Source organism: Haliotis rufescens, unplaced genomic scaffold (assembly GCF_023055435.1).
Source record: "Haliotis rufescens isolate VD_foot unplaced genomic scaffold, xgHalRufe1.0.p SCAF_62, whole genome shotgun sequence".
Classification (NCBI taxonomy): Eukaryota; Metazoa; Mollusca; class Gastropoda; order Lepetellida; family Haliotidae; genus Haliotis; species Haliotis rufescens.
The window spans coordinates 587,981-607,221 of NW_025964353.1; the positions used below are offsets into that span (position 1 = coordinate 587,981).

A 19,241-nucleotide genomic window follows, 5' to 3' on the forward strand; every position below is an offset into this window, starting at 1 on the left:
GATGGTAATTAAATGTCATCTTGCATAAATAATTGCTATTATCTTGAAAACCATAAAGTGAATAATAATCACAACACACTGATGTGCTAATGTTAATTTCTGCGAGAGCATTTATATTTCACAAGCAAACTTCACGTATTGTGTTATTCGTTTCCATTCGACACCAATGACCTATCTCCAGAGTCGTCCAATCGCAACCTACGACAAATCGATAGATATCACCACCTGCCTACGAGCTAAGGTAGGAAGGCACCTAGTCAACTCCTTCTGCAGCAGACAAAGCCATATTAGAATTCACAAGCTGTCCCATAGAAGTGTTTCTCGAGGTAGGTTCTTAATTCTTCTCCAATAGTTACACTACATTACAACAACACACTTAATAGTGGGACACGCTGTGCGTTGCACGACCGAGATTTATTCCCGCAATTGCGTAAACATACATACATTTGATGTTCCATACCTCAGATCTTACATACAATGAAACGTACATTATTTGATCACAAATTAACTTGCTGTTGCCTGACACGTAAAACCGGAGGTAAACAACTCCTTTTGAGAAAATACTCTGGAACCGTGTTCCCTCAACGACTGCAAACAGCAACTACCGGAGGGTTTACAGTATGCATGTAACCTACTGCAGATGTAAATGAACACTTGAACCTGGTATATTCATTAAGCTACATATATACATTGAAATATTGTAATACTGGCTCGGAAGCCCACACGTACTCAAAAAACACATTGCCACCGACACAGATATACTGTAACAAGTATATAATACTTCTGTATCACTTAATCACGTCATAGTGTATTATTATTATAATGGTTCCTAGCCTATGAACCCACAGTAAGCAATTTCGTACTGACAATAATATACACAAACACTGCATATACTGTATAAGGGCATATTTACTCCCTGTATCATAACGGTTCTTCAGCCCAGAACATCATCGTATGAAAGCACAACAGCAGCTTACATTTGTAATATAACGGCTCTTCAGCCCAGAGCAACCTCACACCGTACGACTGCGCGTACAGCAGCTTACATTTGTAATATAATGGTCCTTCAGCCCAGAGCAACACCACATCTACGACTGCACGTACAGCAGTTTACATTTGTTATATAATGGTCCTTCAGCCCAGAGCAACACCACATCTACGACTACACGTACAGCAGTTTACATTTGTAATATAATGGTCCTTCAGCCCAGAGCAACACCACATCTACGACTGCAAGTACTGCAGTTTACATTTGTAATATAATGGCTCTTCAGCCCAGAGCAACACCACATCTACGACTGCACATACAGCAGTTTACATTTGTAATATAATGGTCCTTCAGCCCAGAGCAACACCACATCTACGACTGCACGTACAGCAGTTTACATTTGTTATATAATGGTCCTTCAGCCCAGAGCAACACCACATCTACGACTACACGTACAGCAGTTTACATTTGTAATATAATGGTCCTTCAGCCCAGAGCAACACCACATCTACGACTGCAAGTACTGCAGTTTACATTTGTAATATAATGGCTCTTCAGCCCAGAGCAACACCACATCTACGACTGCGCGTACAGCAGTTTACATTAGTATTGTCATAGCGACTGATTTACGACTACCATTGTCTGAAGTACATTTGATTGCAAAGGCTAATTACCCTGTAGCAATGACATGTATATGTCTCCGTAACTTAAATGTCATTATGTATAAGACACTAATCCCCGTTGTTAATCCTCACCAACATTTCATTGTATTTTGACTGTCAGTCAGCCTGGACTACCATATCACTTCCCTTTAACTACTGCTTTTTATGGTATGGCATTTATTGCCCTAATTGATCATCCCATGAACTGAACATCACGCCCACATGTCCAATGTCCAAAGCAACGTCGTTGTCTCTTTGTCTGTCCATTGTTGTTCATTACTATATATGTGCTACCATTACACAGTTACTACGGTGTTAGTCAGGCTTGGTATTCCGAGTGCTGGCATAGGGACGACCTCGAGCAGGATGTGCCGCTCGTAGGAAACGCCCTGAGCGGAGCGTGACGGGGAATTAGCTCTTGGGGGAATAAAGGACAAAATCGACGTCGACATCACTGTCCCGGAACGCTTTATGCACAACATGTAAACAATAAACAACAATTGCACAATGAGCGGAATACCTGCTCTGACAACACAAACACAGCGATGAGCGGACCTTCCAGCTCAGGCGTACAAGAGGTGAGCGGAGCTCCAGCTCACCTCAGGGCGTTTCCTACGAGCGGCACATCCTGCTCGAGGTTGTCCCTATACCAGCACTCGGAATACCAAGCCTGACTAACACCGTAGTAACTGCTTACTTACTTACTTACTTTGGAGATTTAACGTGCGCTTTCCGACTGATGCGTATTTCGCACACGGGCCCGGCCAGGCCATTTAATGTGTTTCCGAAAGGGGCGAAAGTGGTCTGTGCAACCCAAGAGGGGGGTTTTAGGGGTTGCTTATATAGAATTTGGGAATTTTGAGATTTGGAATAGATGCCGATGGGATTGGGGAGGAGAACTTAGGGAGCTGGGTATGGTGGATGTTTGTTTGTTTATGTGATTTTGATTTGGTAGGTTATTGTGTTTTTAGATGCGTTTTATTAGTTCCGTTTTTATTAAGAATACGCCTAAGGCCTTGAAGTTTTCTAGTTTATTTTGTGGGTTTAGTATTACTTCTTGAGTTAGAGCCTTGTTTAGATTGAGGGTGGTTTGTAATGCGGTTCGATGTGTTAGGTAGTGTGTGCAGTGGATGAGTGCGTGTTCTGGGGTTTCTGGTTGTTTGCAGTGTGGGCAGTTACCTGTAGTGTGTTTTTTATTTTTTTCTAGGTGGTTATTTAGGTTGGTGTGTCCTCTTTGGAGTTTAGTGATTACTCTGTCGATTTTTTTGGATGGATGGAGAACTTTGGTTTGGTTAGTGGTTTGCTGAGCACTTTTTTTCATTTGGCTATTTGAGTTTAGATATAGGTTATGCCATTTTCTTGTGATTTTTTGCTTGTTTACACTTTTAATTTCTGATTTTGAGATGGGTAAGTTTAAGCTTATTTCTGGGATTTTGAGGGATAGTTTAGCTGCTTTATCGGCGTTTTCATTACCGTATATTCCTACGTGGGCGGGTATCCACAAGAAGGTTATTTGTTTGCCTGCCTTAGTTAGGTCGTTGGAGCTTTTAAGTATTTGATTTATTAATTTAGGTCGGTTTTTGGTATTTTTGTTTTGGAGGTAATGTAATTGGAGTAACTGTGTAATGGTAGAACATATATAGTAATGAACAACAATGGACAGACAAAGAGACAACGACGTTGCTTTGGACATTGGACATGTGGGCGTGATTAACCAACACAGTTCATGGGATGATCAATTAGGGCAATAAATGCCATACTATAAAAAGCAGTAGTTAAAGGGAAGTGATATGGTAGTCCAGGCTGACTGACAGTCAAAATACAATGAAATGTTGGTGAGGATTAACAACGGGGATTAGTGTCTTATAAATAATGACATTTAAGTTACGGAGACATATACATGTCATTGCTACAGGGTAATTAGCCTTTGCAATCAAATGTACTTCAGACAATGGTAGTCGTAAATCAGTCGCTTTGACAGTATTATAATGGCTGTTCAGCCCAGAGGAACATCACATCATCGTATAACTGCACATACAGCAGCTTACATTAGTATTATAATGGCTGTTCAGCCCAGAGGAACATCACATCGTCGTTTTACTGCGCATACAGCAGCTTACATTGTATTTTAATGGCTCCGCAGCCTGGCCACAACAATACGCCCGGAAATATAACAAATCTGAATCTGTCTCCACTGTCACAAATCTGAAACATACAGACAACAGATTAAAACATTGCAAATGCAATACGTTTCACATAAAGAAATAGAAATAATCTAATGGTCGTGCTTGCACTTAGAGCGAGAATGAACAATTCAAATCTCCACACCCCTTAAGTATCCCATTTTAACGCCACCTAGCCGGGCGGAATACTCACTTACATCAACGCGACACATCGCCAGGAGAAAGTAATTTCCTTCTAATTCATCCTTCAAACGAAAGAAATAATATTTCTCCTGTGCCCAACAGTTACGCTACATTACAACAGCACACTTAGTAGTGGGACAAGCTATGCGCTGCATGGCCGAGAGCTACAGAGAAAGTCAAAGACCAAGAAAAAGGGAAACTTCCATTCTATTATTAATACTATCCTTAATAAATCCGTCCTTAGCATTCTCACTTTTCCATCTTCCATGTCTTTTAAACATACGGTCTGGTATGCCGCTGTTCGCTGCTGCTGTAGCACCACCACTACGTAGACTGTGCAGACCATAACTTTTAATGTTCGTTACAAAGGGAGACAAAGCATCTAAGAAAAGTTCCCTCAGGCTTGTATAAGACATAGGATTGTTGCCTTTTCTTAACACATAACTAGACGCACATTTGCTGAGGTTTCTGAAAACATAATGATCAGAATCAGCCGGAATACATGCAAGTGTTAGATATCGTTCCAAACATTCAACTGGACACAATTTTGATTGCGTTCTACTGATAACAAGCCAGGCTCCGTCTCTATATACATCTGTTTTAGAATTTTCAATAAAAACTGTCATGTGAGATTCATAAAATATTATATCCGGACGAGAAATATTAATCAGTTCAGACGATCTTTAGAATCTAGCATAATCCAACAAGCACATCGCTAGTATTCTCAAATAAGACAAAGATGCATTTACAATTCTTGAATCGTACAACCTCTCAACAGTAACTGGCTCCTTCTTAACAACAGACTTAGCCAATTTACGTTTAGCTGCTGCCAACACATTTTATTCACAAGACCATTTTCAGTAGGACTCTCAAGCCCCACACTACAATGTGCATGCCTTAAGCTATAGAAGGCTGTAATGACAGTTGCCACTGTATCACTCTGGTGGACAATAGATAAAAGATAAATAGCACAATGCAGGTGCGAAATAGGTAATACATCCAACATATTATTCATTTTTGCCCACCTTTGCCAAGCAGCAAAACCGTATGTATATTTCTTGACAGTGGACTCGGCTCTCGACTCTGACAACAGGTCAGGCAGACCGTTAGTCAGCTGACGAATAGGAACAAGAAGATGATCAAGCTCATTTTTATATGTACACTGGAACACACCTGTAACATTGAAAACATCAATCAGCGATAATCTACAAGAAGAGCAAGCATGTTAAATTGCAAATCTGTTTCGCCAAACATTCCTCCTGGACTCCTACTAGCTATGTGAGACTCTCTGGAAGTAGGCAGACATACACAAATTTTAACTTGTGGACTAAACATTGAATTTGAATTAAATAAAAGCCAGAATGACACTCGGGGACGACAAGTGTTCCCGTTACAACACATTGTGTTAGATGCTTGATTATTTGTGTAATCAGACAAATAGGGGGCACAATCCAGCTACTTGTTCCTTTCCAGTTCACAGTAACGCCGTCCACAGCAGAACACCCAGGGTTGCTATAACGTGAATTGAATACCTCTAAGTGGGTGTTATAATAGGTTGCAAACCGATTAACATCATGAGGGCCCACTTGGCATTCACATTTTGAAAAATGTTTTTAGCAATACCCCAGTCATCATAGTCGTCCATACGACTAAGGTAATCTGCTTTCTGGTTCTCATAGCGAGGTGTTCACTGTAAATGTAGATCAATACCATTCTTCACATATAAGTCAAATATTTCTAAATCACGTGACTGTAAGTGGATCTTCATACTCCCTTTCTCAATAATTGTTGCAACATTTTGATTGTCTGTGAACCACTTGATACTCTGGTGTGATAGACTAGACACAAAACTCTGCAACACCATATGCACAGCTTTCAGCTCCCTCCACGTCGAGCTAAGCATTGCCTCGTCCCTTGACCACTGCCCATGGGAAGGGACATTATCCAATTCCACACAGTAGCCAACGTAACCACTATCACTGGCATCTGAATATACTAGTTTCCTTAAAAATGTTGTCTGAACTAGATATCTGGAACAATACTTCAGTAAGCTACATGACCAAAACTGCAACTGTTTGATACTTGAATCTGACAACACAATGTAGTCATGCCATGACGGGGATGCAACAACATCAATACTCAGAGATCTTGTCATCAGCTGAGAGATTGGACCTATCAAAATTTTCATAGATATTTTCTGACCAGCGACAGAAGCTATGTATTTCACTTGGACATATCTATGTTTAGATTGTAGTAACACTGTAATGCAGTTCAATACCTTATCCCTTTTTCTGTCAGGAACACTCATGATCATAGATGTTGTATCAATCCTGAAACCTAACCACTCAATTGACTGAGACGGCAACCAGAGGGACTTTTCTACTTTAGGAACGAAACCTGATTCGAGTAGATCCTGCTAAACACCAGCACCCGACGCGTGTGCCTTGTCCCGTGAAGAACCTGAAAGAATACCATCATCTAAGAAAGTTACTATTCTCTATCCCTCATACTTTCATTTCTTAGCCAACTGTCTTGTAACTTTGGTGAACACATATGGAGCTGATGTTAAACCAAAGGGAAGCACAAGGAGTTTGAAAATAGTGAACGATTCCTGTTTGATCAGCCCATGAACATCTGAGATAATCAGTATGAGGGGGAAAATAGCAATGTGGTGATAAGCAGAATGGACATCAAATTTGATAAGCCAGTCATTATCTCTGATGTAATTCAAACCTATCTTCCAATCCTCATATTTCACTCTCTGTTTGTACACATAACTGTTAATTCTGTGAAGATCTAGAATTTATCTCTTCTTCCCGGAAGACGGGACTGACACGGACAGTGGACTGACGATAGCAGGAGGAGTATATCAGACTTTTCTTCTCTTGCACATAAATAGCCTGTGTGACAAAGTCTTTGTGTTTGAAAGCTGATTGGTTATTTCTTACATACATAGAATGTGGTTGAAATATAAATTGGATCCTATACCCATTAACTATCAAATCTGCAACAAAATGTGAAAAACCAATATTTATCCAGAATTGCAAACTGCACTTGAAACGCAGTACCTTGCTCATACTCATAATTGTTATCTGTAAGATTTTTAGAAAAATGCAAATCGTCAACAACGCCATCATGACTGAAATACTCAACTGACAGGTCTTGCGAACAATTGATTCCCTTGGGATGAGCCTCCGGCTGCAAAACTGGACATTCTCAGGGCTGACACGTTGTTGTTTTTGGGACAGTCTCTTCTGAAGTGACTGAAGTCACCGAACGTAAAGCATGCTCCTGTCTTCTGACCTTTTGCACGAAATAGCTGGTTTGTGATTGTTTGAATATGTTGCACAGAAGAAGCAGGAAGAAAAGCACCTTGCACGGGCCGGGTAAAGGTTGCTGATCGCCTGGATGACCTACTTGGATACGGCGCTTGGCGTAACGCATTGGAAGTATAGTTCTGGACCGTCTCCCATCCCTCCTCGGAAGAATCTGCTATTTATATAAGTTTATTGAGTTGTTGGAGCCTTGCAATCTCTGACGTTATATACGTTTCACAGTCCTCGAAACGTTGATTTTGGATAGCTACCAGAACTTGATGAAGTGAGTCTACCGTTTCTTCGTTGATACTGTGTTGGATTTTATTGCCTTCCCGACTTTAGGCCAATGTAGTTAAGTGAGTCTACGATTCCGGTAGAATCGGTGCCAATAGTGAAATATAATTTCGAGTTGTTTGCAGGCCCGATGCCAAAGATCACAATTTAATATATGCACAATAGTCTCTAGGGTAATCACTTCATATAACTATGTCATTAGCATGGCTTATTTTCAAAATAGCCACAAGCCCAAAGCATATTTTCATGACGAACAATGCAAGAGGTTTTCAATCTTAATAAACCTACAGTTCATCCTTGATAAATTCAAGTATCTTCAATTTCTAATTTATATTTTAAGCATGACGTGAAGGGCATAACACAGACGTATTCACAATTCACATATCGTTTCAAGTTTCAACAAATCAGTAAAATCCGCTATCGCTTAGATGGATATTGCTGGAATATTGCTAAAACGGCGTAAAACCATACTCACTCTCTTGATTGTCTGGTTAGTTTACAGGCCGCAGTCGTATGGCAGGAATACTGCTGTTCGGCTCCAGGCAACAAACAGACCCTTCTTCATCTTATGCAAAGTGTGTGAATCTGTGTCGGGGATTAATCGTCACACGTTATTCTCTGGAGTCAAATAGCATATTTCAACAGCACATCCACAGTTTGGAGCAGAACATTAAACGTTTCTCCCGATGGTCCACTGACAACGTATTTAGGCATATATTCTTATCTGAGACTAATAATTTCAGGACATATTAATAATACGAGATATTCACCTTCTTTATGGCGGTTACACAATATACACGCTGTCTTTTCAATATCAAGTGTCTTAGAAAATCCTGCTTCTCGAATATCAAGATCATGTAGCAGTACAGATTTCATTGACGTAAGATATGTCTTTGAATTCAATATACTAATTTACACAGTTTAACTCGTAATTAATTGAACCATTATTGTTGCTAAATGTCTACATCTTGTGCAAGCAAGACGTGAAGTAATATATTGCGTACAGAAGACATTTAGTACATCACAGCATCTTCTAGAGCATCGTATTGATGACTGTCTACAGTTAATAATATCCAGTATGGCATACCTATACTGCCAACATAAACAGGCAACATGTCAAGCAAATGAAGCAGCAGATACATGCAAGGTTTGATAGTAATCGGACAAGCGGTTACGGAGCAAAAGGGCGAAATATATCTTCAAAAATACTTGTTTTTCAGCTATTTTGCTAGCTCTGGTAAAAACAAACAGCTGAATAATCAATAATAACACTACTAATTTTCATCGAACGATTATAATAGGGCTCTTGCCTTTCAGGCAGGGAGTCCAAATAAGAAATCGTTATTTTTGCGATTGTGGCTGTTTTGACCCCTGGATCGGTTATCAGGACTAAAAACATTTTCAAAAATTCAAGGTCACCAAGGTCACGGGGTCAAGGTCATTTAGGTAGCCTGTTAAACGAAAATGTACTTTTGGGGGCGAGCTCAGACGCGACCGTCGTTGCCTGTATGATGGAAGCAATTGTTATATATTTTTACCCCGACCTGTTGTATGATATGCATAGGTGAGATTTGACGAAAAATATGTCCGCCGTCAGTCCGCATGTCTGTCCACCAAAACTTTGGTTTGTCATTCTCTCGTGCAGCGCTTAACGTACAAAGCTGAAACTTTGCAGACATCTTTCCATGGTCTGTATCTAATTGTGCCGTGAAAATCAACTCACTTCGTTGTCAAGTGTTGTTTCCATGGCAACCTGACGAACTGAATCTTAAATCCAAGATGGTGGCCAAACGGTTGGATGTAGTACTTTTGACCCACCGATCGAAACTGATCAGTATCTTACACAAGGGAAAATTCCAACATGTCCACAATTTTGTATATTTGGTATATCCAAAAATATACAATTTTGCATATATGGATAGATTGTACCACTGCTTCATTCAGTTTCTTCTTACTTTATACAGGGATTCTTACAATATAGAGATGGTTGAGATGGAAAATAGTACTAATGATACCGGACAGTATTATTGCAAATGTGTTTACTCCAACCTCTCCTATTATTACCTAGGGTAAAAAAAGAGGGCAACCCCTACCAATCCTACCCTGATAGACAACTCCACCCAAACCCAGGATACTCACCCCCTGACGTTTCAAAACAGCTCAGGACACTTTATTAAAGAAAACTATCACCCTCTTTCTACTAGCACAAACTCTGCTATCAGGCTCACTTCTAAACTGTACTTAAATATCTCAACCCCATGCCCTACCACAATCCTGTCTTTATCACGCTCTTTGTCTATCCACAGCATAAAACAATTTCAGAACATCCCAAATAGATTCATCATCATCATCATCACACTGGAGATTAACATGCGCTTTCCGCGTGTAATAAACTACACTTAAGCGTATGTCGCACACGGGGTTTCACTTATACTGTTGGGGGAAAAAGTGTAAGGAATAAGTAATAAGTGCAACCCCCAAAAATATATAAGTTTACAGACCTAATCTAAAAAGGCTATGGAGTTGGGTTCGGCTGGGTGGGAGTGGGAAATAATAAGAAATTGTAATAATATGGAAAGCTTGGGCTTGGGTTGGAGGGGGTGTGGTCAAGCGGTTGAAGGCACTGCGTCGGCTGGCGAGCGTGTGTGGTGGCAGGTCTCTGTTGTTTATTGGAGAGACTTATGTCGTCTGCTACCAAACGGAAGTGCTAAAGCTCTAATAGTAATTCACTAAAATTGAAAACAAAACATTAACCGACACATTAACCGACCGTGTGACCCTTCTACCCAATAGCTGGTGATATCGTCAGCGAACCTCTCTGCATTTCCGTCTTCAGGGGCTTCTTCAAGGATCCGGAACAACACGTCGCTGATGAGATCTACTGGTACCAAGGGCAGAGCTATGGCACGTCGAACAAGCTGGATTATTTCTGGGTTGTCATATGATATGGACAGTTTGTGTTTCAAAGTAACATTTGGAAAAGTTAATCTTAGGGCATTCTGGGTTGCGGCTTCGAAGTCAGTAAACAGACCTGATGGATTGAGATCAGCACCGATGTCAGAAGCACGTTGTTTCACACACCTGAAGAAACGGTGGTATGTTGTCTGTGATTTTTCAGGAAGGAAAGCATAGACCACATCTTGTTGTGGATGAAACGTGTGGATGGGAGGCTGGCCGTTAGCAGCTTGGGGAATTATAAAACATATAAAACAGATTTGGTAACGTTTTGTGGTTATCTGTACATGTCAGTATGCTATTGTCGTTTAGTTTGGATTGTGTGAACACTGTTGCAAACATACATAATATTCCAGAACAGGCTACCCCTGTAGGGCGCCGGTGACTGAAAGCTAGACCAGATAAGAGGTAACGCGTAAGTGTCGTATTTATGGGATGACCAGAGTGGAGAAATGAAAAGCAACGTATAAGAAAATTCAATAGAAAAACATTGGAATATTTATGCTGAAACAGAAAAGTGTACACACATCTGCTTAAATATAGGTTGTGAGAGGTGGTGATATTTCAGGAGTTCTTGCCTGTTTGGAGAAGATTTTGAAAAGAGTTCAATTTAACTATTACCCCCCACAGTAAACGCCTTCTTGGCCTAACTCCTCTTATGGTATTGTTTACTTTCGAATCAAAATTATTATACGAACGGACAGCGTGATATATACTAGCGAGACAAATAATGTAACATGCGAACAAGTATAACATATTTGAATAAGTCCAATAATAACTATTAAAAAAATGTTGTCAATGCTTTGGGAAAGGCCTGTGTAAGTCTATGTCTCCTGACCCCCGGTTCTATCAGACAATGGACAGTCTCGCCACAACACAGCTGCTGCTGAAAGGGGATATACACAATAATACAGTGATGTGGGTCAGCTCACTGACACTTTTTACAGGCACATGTGCCGATCAGTGGCATGAGCCTTCCCCATATGGCTGATTTTACGTCTTCAGTATCGGGTCGTAAGTTAACAATGTCTTTGGCGAGCACCCTGATTTCTCTCTTCCAAAATGGTATGGACAGAATAAAAATTCAGCTGATAGAAACCGCAACATGTTGATTGCACAGCCAGGTGCGAGTGACCGACTGTTTGTCCGATATTCAAAGCGCGGCGCCAATTGACTTGTTAGATTTTCTTATAAGTGTCGTGCGCACTGAGAACAATGCGCTTGAATTACCATAAGTTGAATATATTCTTTAAAAAGATCTTGAGCGTGGATGCTGTCATGCTTGCACACACAACAGCAGGAACATGTTGTAAATGCGTGTGCATAGAAATGTCAACAATACCTATATTTGAGCATGTATCAATTTTCATGCGCAACCAGATTTGCAACCGTTTTCAGTTTCATCTGTCAACGAAAAGAAAGGTTTTTTTTATGTTTTTTCAGTTAAATACATATTTTGACATGGGTAAAAAATAAAATACCACACTCATTCTCGTTAGGTACCATTATTACGAAACTCGTGAACTTTCTATACAGAAAGTCCACAAGTTTCGTAAAAATGGCATGAGTGTAGTATTCTCCATATACAATGGGGGACACCAGAATGGGCCCACATATTGTGTCCTTGTGGGGAATTGAACCTGAGCCTTCGGGCGAATGATTTAACCACCGGGCTATCTCACTGTCCGAATGTCAGTATTGATCTTCAAATATTCAAAATGCTTAGTATGGAAGCAGTAATCAAATAATATCAAGTATCAAATTTCAACAGCATTTCTGTACCTGCAACAATGAATGTCATACGAAATATTGTGTAACATTGCTGCAATACAGAACAGCAAAACTGCATCTCACAAAGTTTCTCTCTGATCCTGTATACGTCTTCTGGTGTATTTCTCGTGCCATACACATTTTTCCATTTTTTAACAAATAAACACATTAACTTTCATAATTCCATAAAAACAATCCCAATATGGTTACAAACATCAACATAAAGCTTTAGAATATTTAAGTCTTCTGCATCTGAAAACAGCTAGAGTCATCTGTGGATGACATGTCACCCCTTCCCCTGGTCCTCATTTCATAGTATGAAATTTATTCAAAATAAAAGTGGGAAAGAGATACAGCTTGTAATTTATAGAGTGACGTCCCGTTTTTCTTTTAAGTCCGAGGCTCTCAAAAGGGATCTCGTTTACAAATGTAGAAATCAATCAGAATTGTTCAAACATGAACGTTTAAAATGAATGTATAAAACAGTGTTTGTGTGAAAAAAGACATGTCAAATTATTCATTCCACAGATTGACCACAACGATGCGACAAATCCGACGTCAGCTGAAGGTGGGATTGATCTGGTCTGTTTTGGTTGCTCTGGGGGTCTTTACAGTGCTTGTCGTGGTTAAACCCACCCAGCCGACCAAGTGGGAAGACAAACACGCACCAAGAAATAGGTCGGGTTTACTGATGACGACAGCCCAGACTCCAGCGCCGGTACATAGGCCTCAAAATCAGTTCCCCAGTCGTTTATATCTTACCCGAGTTAGAATGTATGCGGAAGCTGAGCGGTATCTGAAAAATGTCCCTCACAACACAACTCACCGACAGGAACTGGATATCATGAAAGTGGTGAGAACAACTACTACTACTACTACTATATACTACTACTACATATACTACTACTACTACTACTACTACTACTACTACTACTACATATAATAATATGTGTAGACGGGGCAAGGGCCCTGAACTGATGATGAGCCTAACCAGCCTGACTGCTACTACTACTACTACTACTACTACTACTACTACTACTACTACTACTACTACATATAATAATATGTGTAGAGGGGGTAAGGGCCATGAACTGATGATGAGCCTAACCAGCCTGACTGTGCCAGGATCACCCAAACCATCTTTGCTGCATTTTTTATTTTAATCTGTAAATAATAATAATAACAATATTAATAATAATAATCGTCACTTTAGGCTCACCTATTTTATTCTTTGCAAACTATTTGAGACAATATTAGTCTGGAGGTAAATTTACTGAAGGGGTATTAGCCATCTGTTCACCATTGGTGAATATGGTGAAGAATCTTTTCATATCCCCGGCATATTAGCTTGTGGTAGTAGCAACTTACATTACGAATGCTTACATGTGCACATCATACATATATCATACGTCGTGGATCGTTTCAGTCCAAATGTCTAAATGTTTTAATCATTTGTTGATCTTCATTGTTTTTCAAGCGGATCTATGAACCTGACGCAGAATTTACAAGCCCGTGCCGGTGGGTAGAGCACGTTCCTGAAAATAATTGTCCTGATGCTGAGGCCCCATTGAAGAAAGCCCTTACGTGGAGCAGCCCCGAAAGGGGGAAGATCCTTCGCTGCCTCCCTTACTTCTTCCTGGCAGGAGTGAACAAATGTGGCACCTCGACGCTGTTTTTCAGAATACAGAAACACCCTGACGTTACCCCTCATGCTATAAAAGAGACTAAGTGGATCAATCGACACAGACTATGTACGTTTATATCTGTCCACGGTGAATCAGAGTTTTTTTAGAGCTTTCTGATCAGCAAGCCGGTAATTTTACTCATGTATATAATGCCAATACTATTCACATTTTCTCATGAGAAGGGCAAGCGAGGAGTGCATTTATCAAAGGATTAGAGTCACATAAAAGCTGTGCTTTGATAAATGCACACAAAAATGAAAAACAATCCTCATATTTGCAAACTTTAGCGTTCTTTTGTAGATTTAATCTGCGTCGGGTAAGTGTTGGGTCTAGTAATTATAAATAAGTGGCACCAATGTTCACTGTCATTCTACGCCCTGTCACACATACTTGTTTCTTTGCGCCTCGAACAGAGATACCTTTCAATAAGATGTCAGGGGCGGCCACTTAAGGTCGCATTGATAATCCATTGTTCTTATTTCAGTAAAGTTTATGGAATATGGATTAAATCTTTTAGAAAACGTTCAAAAAAGGTTTCAACTCTGGTCATGAGTTTAGTAAGGCAAACACTAACAATTGGCCAGTGTACATTTAGACAAAACAATCTGATCGTGTAAACTGATACTAGTAACTGGACTTTGGAAGAAAAATGATGATATGCATTTTATATGGCTACACACATTAATCAGTTCCCCAGTTGTGTACAGAATAACCCACTTGTTGCGAAAGACAAAGATAGTTTGAAGTCACACATCAAATGTTTTTTTCTCTTTCCCTTATTTCCAACTGATCGTGTCTTGTGGGGATTGAAAATGACAGTTCACCATGGCGTAGAACACAAAGCCCAATTTTATTTTACTCATGTTTTCGGCCACTAATGTAAGAGGACGTGAGTGAGTGAGCGAGTGCGCGAGTGCGTGAGTGAGTGCGTGCGTGCGTGCGTGCGTGCGTGCGTGCGTGCGTGCGTGCGAGTACGTCGTACACCGCTTTTACAATATTCGAAGAGTAGGGTTCATGAATTGTTGAAAATCTAGCCAGAATGCCATCAGATGGAATGTGTATATGTGCTGAATTCACTTTATGCTGGCTTATATTTCGTGTTTAGCATGCGCAACTCATTAACATGGTAAAATAAATGAATGACACAGGCTGAACTTAACGACAGTGTTGTTGAGTGATAATACACTTTTAAATACTACTTACATTCATATTAACTGTAATGAATATTGTTTGAGTATCAAATTTATGCTGCGTTGAGCCTCAACCGATACCAATAAAATGATTATTTGCACATAGTAGCATCCGTTACCACCCTTTCTTCAAACATTTCATATCACATAGTAGCATCAGTTACCAGACATCCTTAAAACGCTTCATATCGCATAGTAACATCAGTGACCGTACATCCTTCAAACCTTTTATATCACAAGGTAGCAGACCCGTGAAGATTCCGGGGTAGAATAGGTCTTCAGCATCCCAAACTTGCCGTAAAAGGCGACTATGCTTGTCGTAAAAGGCGACTAACGGGATCGGGTGGTCAGGCTCGCTGACTTGGTTGCTACATGTCATCGATCCTAATTGCGTGGATCGATGCTCATGATGTAAATCGCTGGATTGTCTGGCCCAGACTCGATTATTTTACAGACCGCCGTCATAAAGCTGGAATATTGCTGTGTGCGGTGTTAAACAATAACAAACAAACAAACAAACATGGTAGCATCCATTGCAAGACATCCTTCATACATTTCATATCACACAGTAGCATCAGTTACCGGACACCCTGCAAACATTTCATATCACACAGTAGCATCCGTTACGAGACATCGTTTAAACATTTCATATCTCATAGTAGCATCCGTTACCGGACATCCTTTTAACACTTGATATCACACAGTAGCATCAGTTACTATACTTTGTTCAAACCTTTTTATATCACATAGTAGCATCAGTTACTGGACATCCTTTGAATACTTGATATCATGTAGAAGCATCCGTTACCACACACCCTTCAAACATTTCATATCATATAGTAGCATCGGTTACCGGACGTCCTTAAAATATTTTATATCACATAGTAGCATCAGTTACCAGACACCCTTTAAACATTTCAGATCACATAGTAGCATCCGTTACCATACTTTCTACAAACAGTTCATACCACATATCAGCCATTAGCAGACATCCTTCAAACAGTTGATATCACATAGTAGCATCCAATACCAGACAAGTTTCAAAAACATAATATCACATAATAGCATCGTTTTCTACGAATCCTTGAAACATGTAACCTCACGTTGTATTACCAATTACAGGATATCATTCAAATATTAATCTCACATAGTATCAGACATAGTCGTGTGTTTTCTATCAGTGTTTTCTTTCAAATTTCTTTTCTTTCAGTTCCTTTCTGTTCCTCGATAGAGACGTACCTCGATTATCTGCAGCTGACTTCATCTTTTATCCAGAGTAAATACAGGCAAGGTGAAGTTAGTCCGTATGTCATAGGTAATGCCCTTATGTATATATTTTATTTATTTGTGTTATTCACATTTTCTTTGCAGGTAGATCATCAAAATAATTATGTCTATGTGTAGGATATATTAGTATTTGCAGTTTATTGCACCATGGTTTCGATGTACTGTTCACAGGAGATGGAACACCCTCCTATCTATCTACGAACGACTTTTGGGATATGATGCCTGGCAACGAGGGATGCAAGGAACCATGTGTGACAAATGCTGACATCATTCACCATCTGAACCCTCGAGCTAGACTCATCATAATCCTCAGGAACCCAACGACCAGGTGCGTGATGGAGCTCACAGTATGTCATGTGCGTTTCTCATTGGTCCCTTGCAAATTGCTCAGGCCCGAGAAAGGCCAAAATATGCTTCTAATGATACAAACACGGCATGGCTATATACTGTCGTGTTGTTTGGACATAAATAGCAACACATTGAAGACAAAAGTATGCATGTTAGATTAATGCTCTAGGCATGCAGTCCGATATGTTCTTCATAATTTTATCATTTTTCACACTCCACCATGATTTTTAATGAGCTGATGAAAAGTAGCAAATTTCGATGTAATTAATTATAAATACATTGTAAATACAATCAGAATCGTAACATCATCGATTATATGGAACATGTGCGATCATGACAACGGCGGTAAACTAACAACTCCACATGCATAGTGATCCTGTAATACTATTACAATGATTTTGTCTCATCTGACTTATTTTTCTAGAATTATTGACACGGATGTATAAATCTTCGTACAAAAAATGTAATTTTTATAGAGTTTGCAAATGATTTCGATGAACTTTCGGACATTTTGACAAGCCTACAGACATTAGTGACACGTTTCGCGATTTGGTTGGTTGAACAGTCAACAAACATTACGAATAATGAAAAATATTGGATGATACGCAAAATCTGAACTGATATACATTCTAGGTAAACCATTCAACAGCAAAATCATGCAGTTTAAGAACAATAATCAAAATACCTGCAATTTTATCTATCATTTCTGAAACCGGAAGGAAGTACCGCCTGACACACATGATTTGGATAGTTTAATGACTTCATAAAAATGTTACAGCCAATTTTGTCAAATTATGCATTTTCCCTTCAATTTATGCAATTTTGACCCCCTGAAAATTCCTGCACAAACTTGCAAGCTTACTACCCAATGAAAATTGTGTACAGATACCTCCTTTATGCAATAGAAAAGGTTTAAGCTATACAGGAAAATGTGGGAACGAAAATCTAAACTAAGCCTCATTTCCGCTGGTGGCCAACTGACTAGCAGTCCTCACTCCTATTTGTTTCATATTTTTGTCGTGATTGCCGTCGGTGCGTGACATCAAATTTGAAGGAAAAAATCCGGAACCGTAAAGGATTCCACGCTCGATGATTTTTATATTATTTTCTGAAAACAACGGCAGCGGGGAGCGATATAACATATTGATATACCATAATAATAACAACATAACATTGTGATTGGTCTGGCGGATCTTTGTTGATATTAAAATAGCAATAACATATCTGAAGGTCGGTGTATGGTGACATGAATGAAGGGAGATGTATAGAGACATATCTGAAGGGAGATGCACAGAGACAATTCTGAAGGGAGATGTACAGAGACATATCTGAAGGGAGATGTACAGAGACATATCTGAAGGGAGATGTACAGAGACATATCTGAAGGGAGATGTACAGAGACATATCTGAAGGAAGATGTACAGAGACATATCTGAAGGGAGATGTACAGAGACATATCTGAAGGGAGATGTACAGAGACATATCTGAAGGGAGATGTACAGAGACATATCTGAAGGGAGGTGTACAATGACATATCTGAAGGGAGATGTACAGTGACATATCTGAAGGGAGGTGTTTAACGACATATCTGAAGGGAGATGTACAATGACATATCTGAAGGGAGATGTACAGAGACATATCTGAAGGGAGATGTTTAGCGACATATCTGAAGGGAGATGTACAGAGATATATCTGAAGGGAGATGTACAGAGACATATCTGAAGCGAGATGTACAATGACATATCTGAAGGGAGATGTACAGTGACATATCTGAAGGGAGATGTACAGAGACAAATCTGAAGGGAGATGTTTAACGACATATCTGAAGGGAGATGTACAATGACATATCTGAAGGGAGATGTACAGAGACATATCTGAAGGGAGATGTTTAGCGACATATCTGAAGGGAGATGTACAGAGACATATCTGAAGGGAGATGTACAGAGACATATCTGAAGCGAGATGTACAATGACATATCTGAAGGGAGATGTACAGAGACATATCTGAAGGGAGATGTACAGAGACATATCTGAAGGGAGATGTACAGAGACATATCTGAAGGGGGATGTACAGAGACATATCTGAAGGGAGATGTACAGAGACATATCTGAAGGGAGATGTACAATGACATATCTGAAGGGAGATGTACAGAGACATATCTGAAGGGAGATGTACAGAGACATATCTGAAGGGAGATGTACAGAGACATATCTGAAGGAAGATGTACAGAGACATATCTGAAGGGGGATGTACAGAGACATATCTGAAGGGAGATGTACAGAGACATATCTGAAGGGAGATGTACAGAGACATATCTGAAGGGAGATGTACAGAGACATATCTGAAGCGAGATGTACAGAGACATATCTGAAGGGAGA

The 19,241-nt window shown here is 39.8% G+C and overlaps 1 protein-coding gene across 1 annotated transcript in view; it reads left to right on the forward strand.

The window, feature by feature from the left end:
• Window positions 1-232: 232 nt before the first annotated feature.
• The window catches only part of LOC124113995 (carbohydrate sulfotransferase 15-like), a 36,824-nt gene continuing 17,815 nt past the window's right edge, over window positions 233-19,241 (forward strand). Inside the window, exons 1-5 of the mRNA XM_046474507.2 lie at window positions 233-326; window positions 12,881-13,205; window positions 13,830-14,103; window positions 16,438-16,542; window positions 16,686-16,842. Of these exons, the coding sequence (XP_046330463.2) occupies window positions 12,894-13,205; window positions 13,830-14,103; window positions 16,438-16,542; window positions 16,686-16,842 (848 nt within the window). The 5' untranslated portion in view covers window positions 233-326; window positions 12,881-12,893. The remainder of the gene's footprint in view (window positions 327-12,880; window positions 13,206-13,829; window positions 14,104-16,437; window positions 16,543-16,685; window positions 16,843-19,241) is intronic.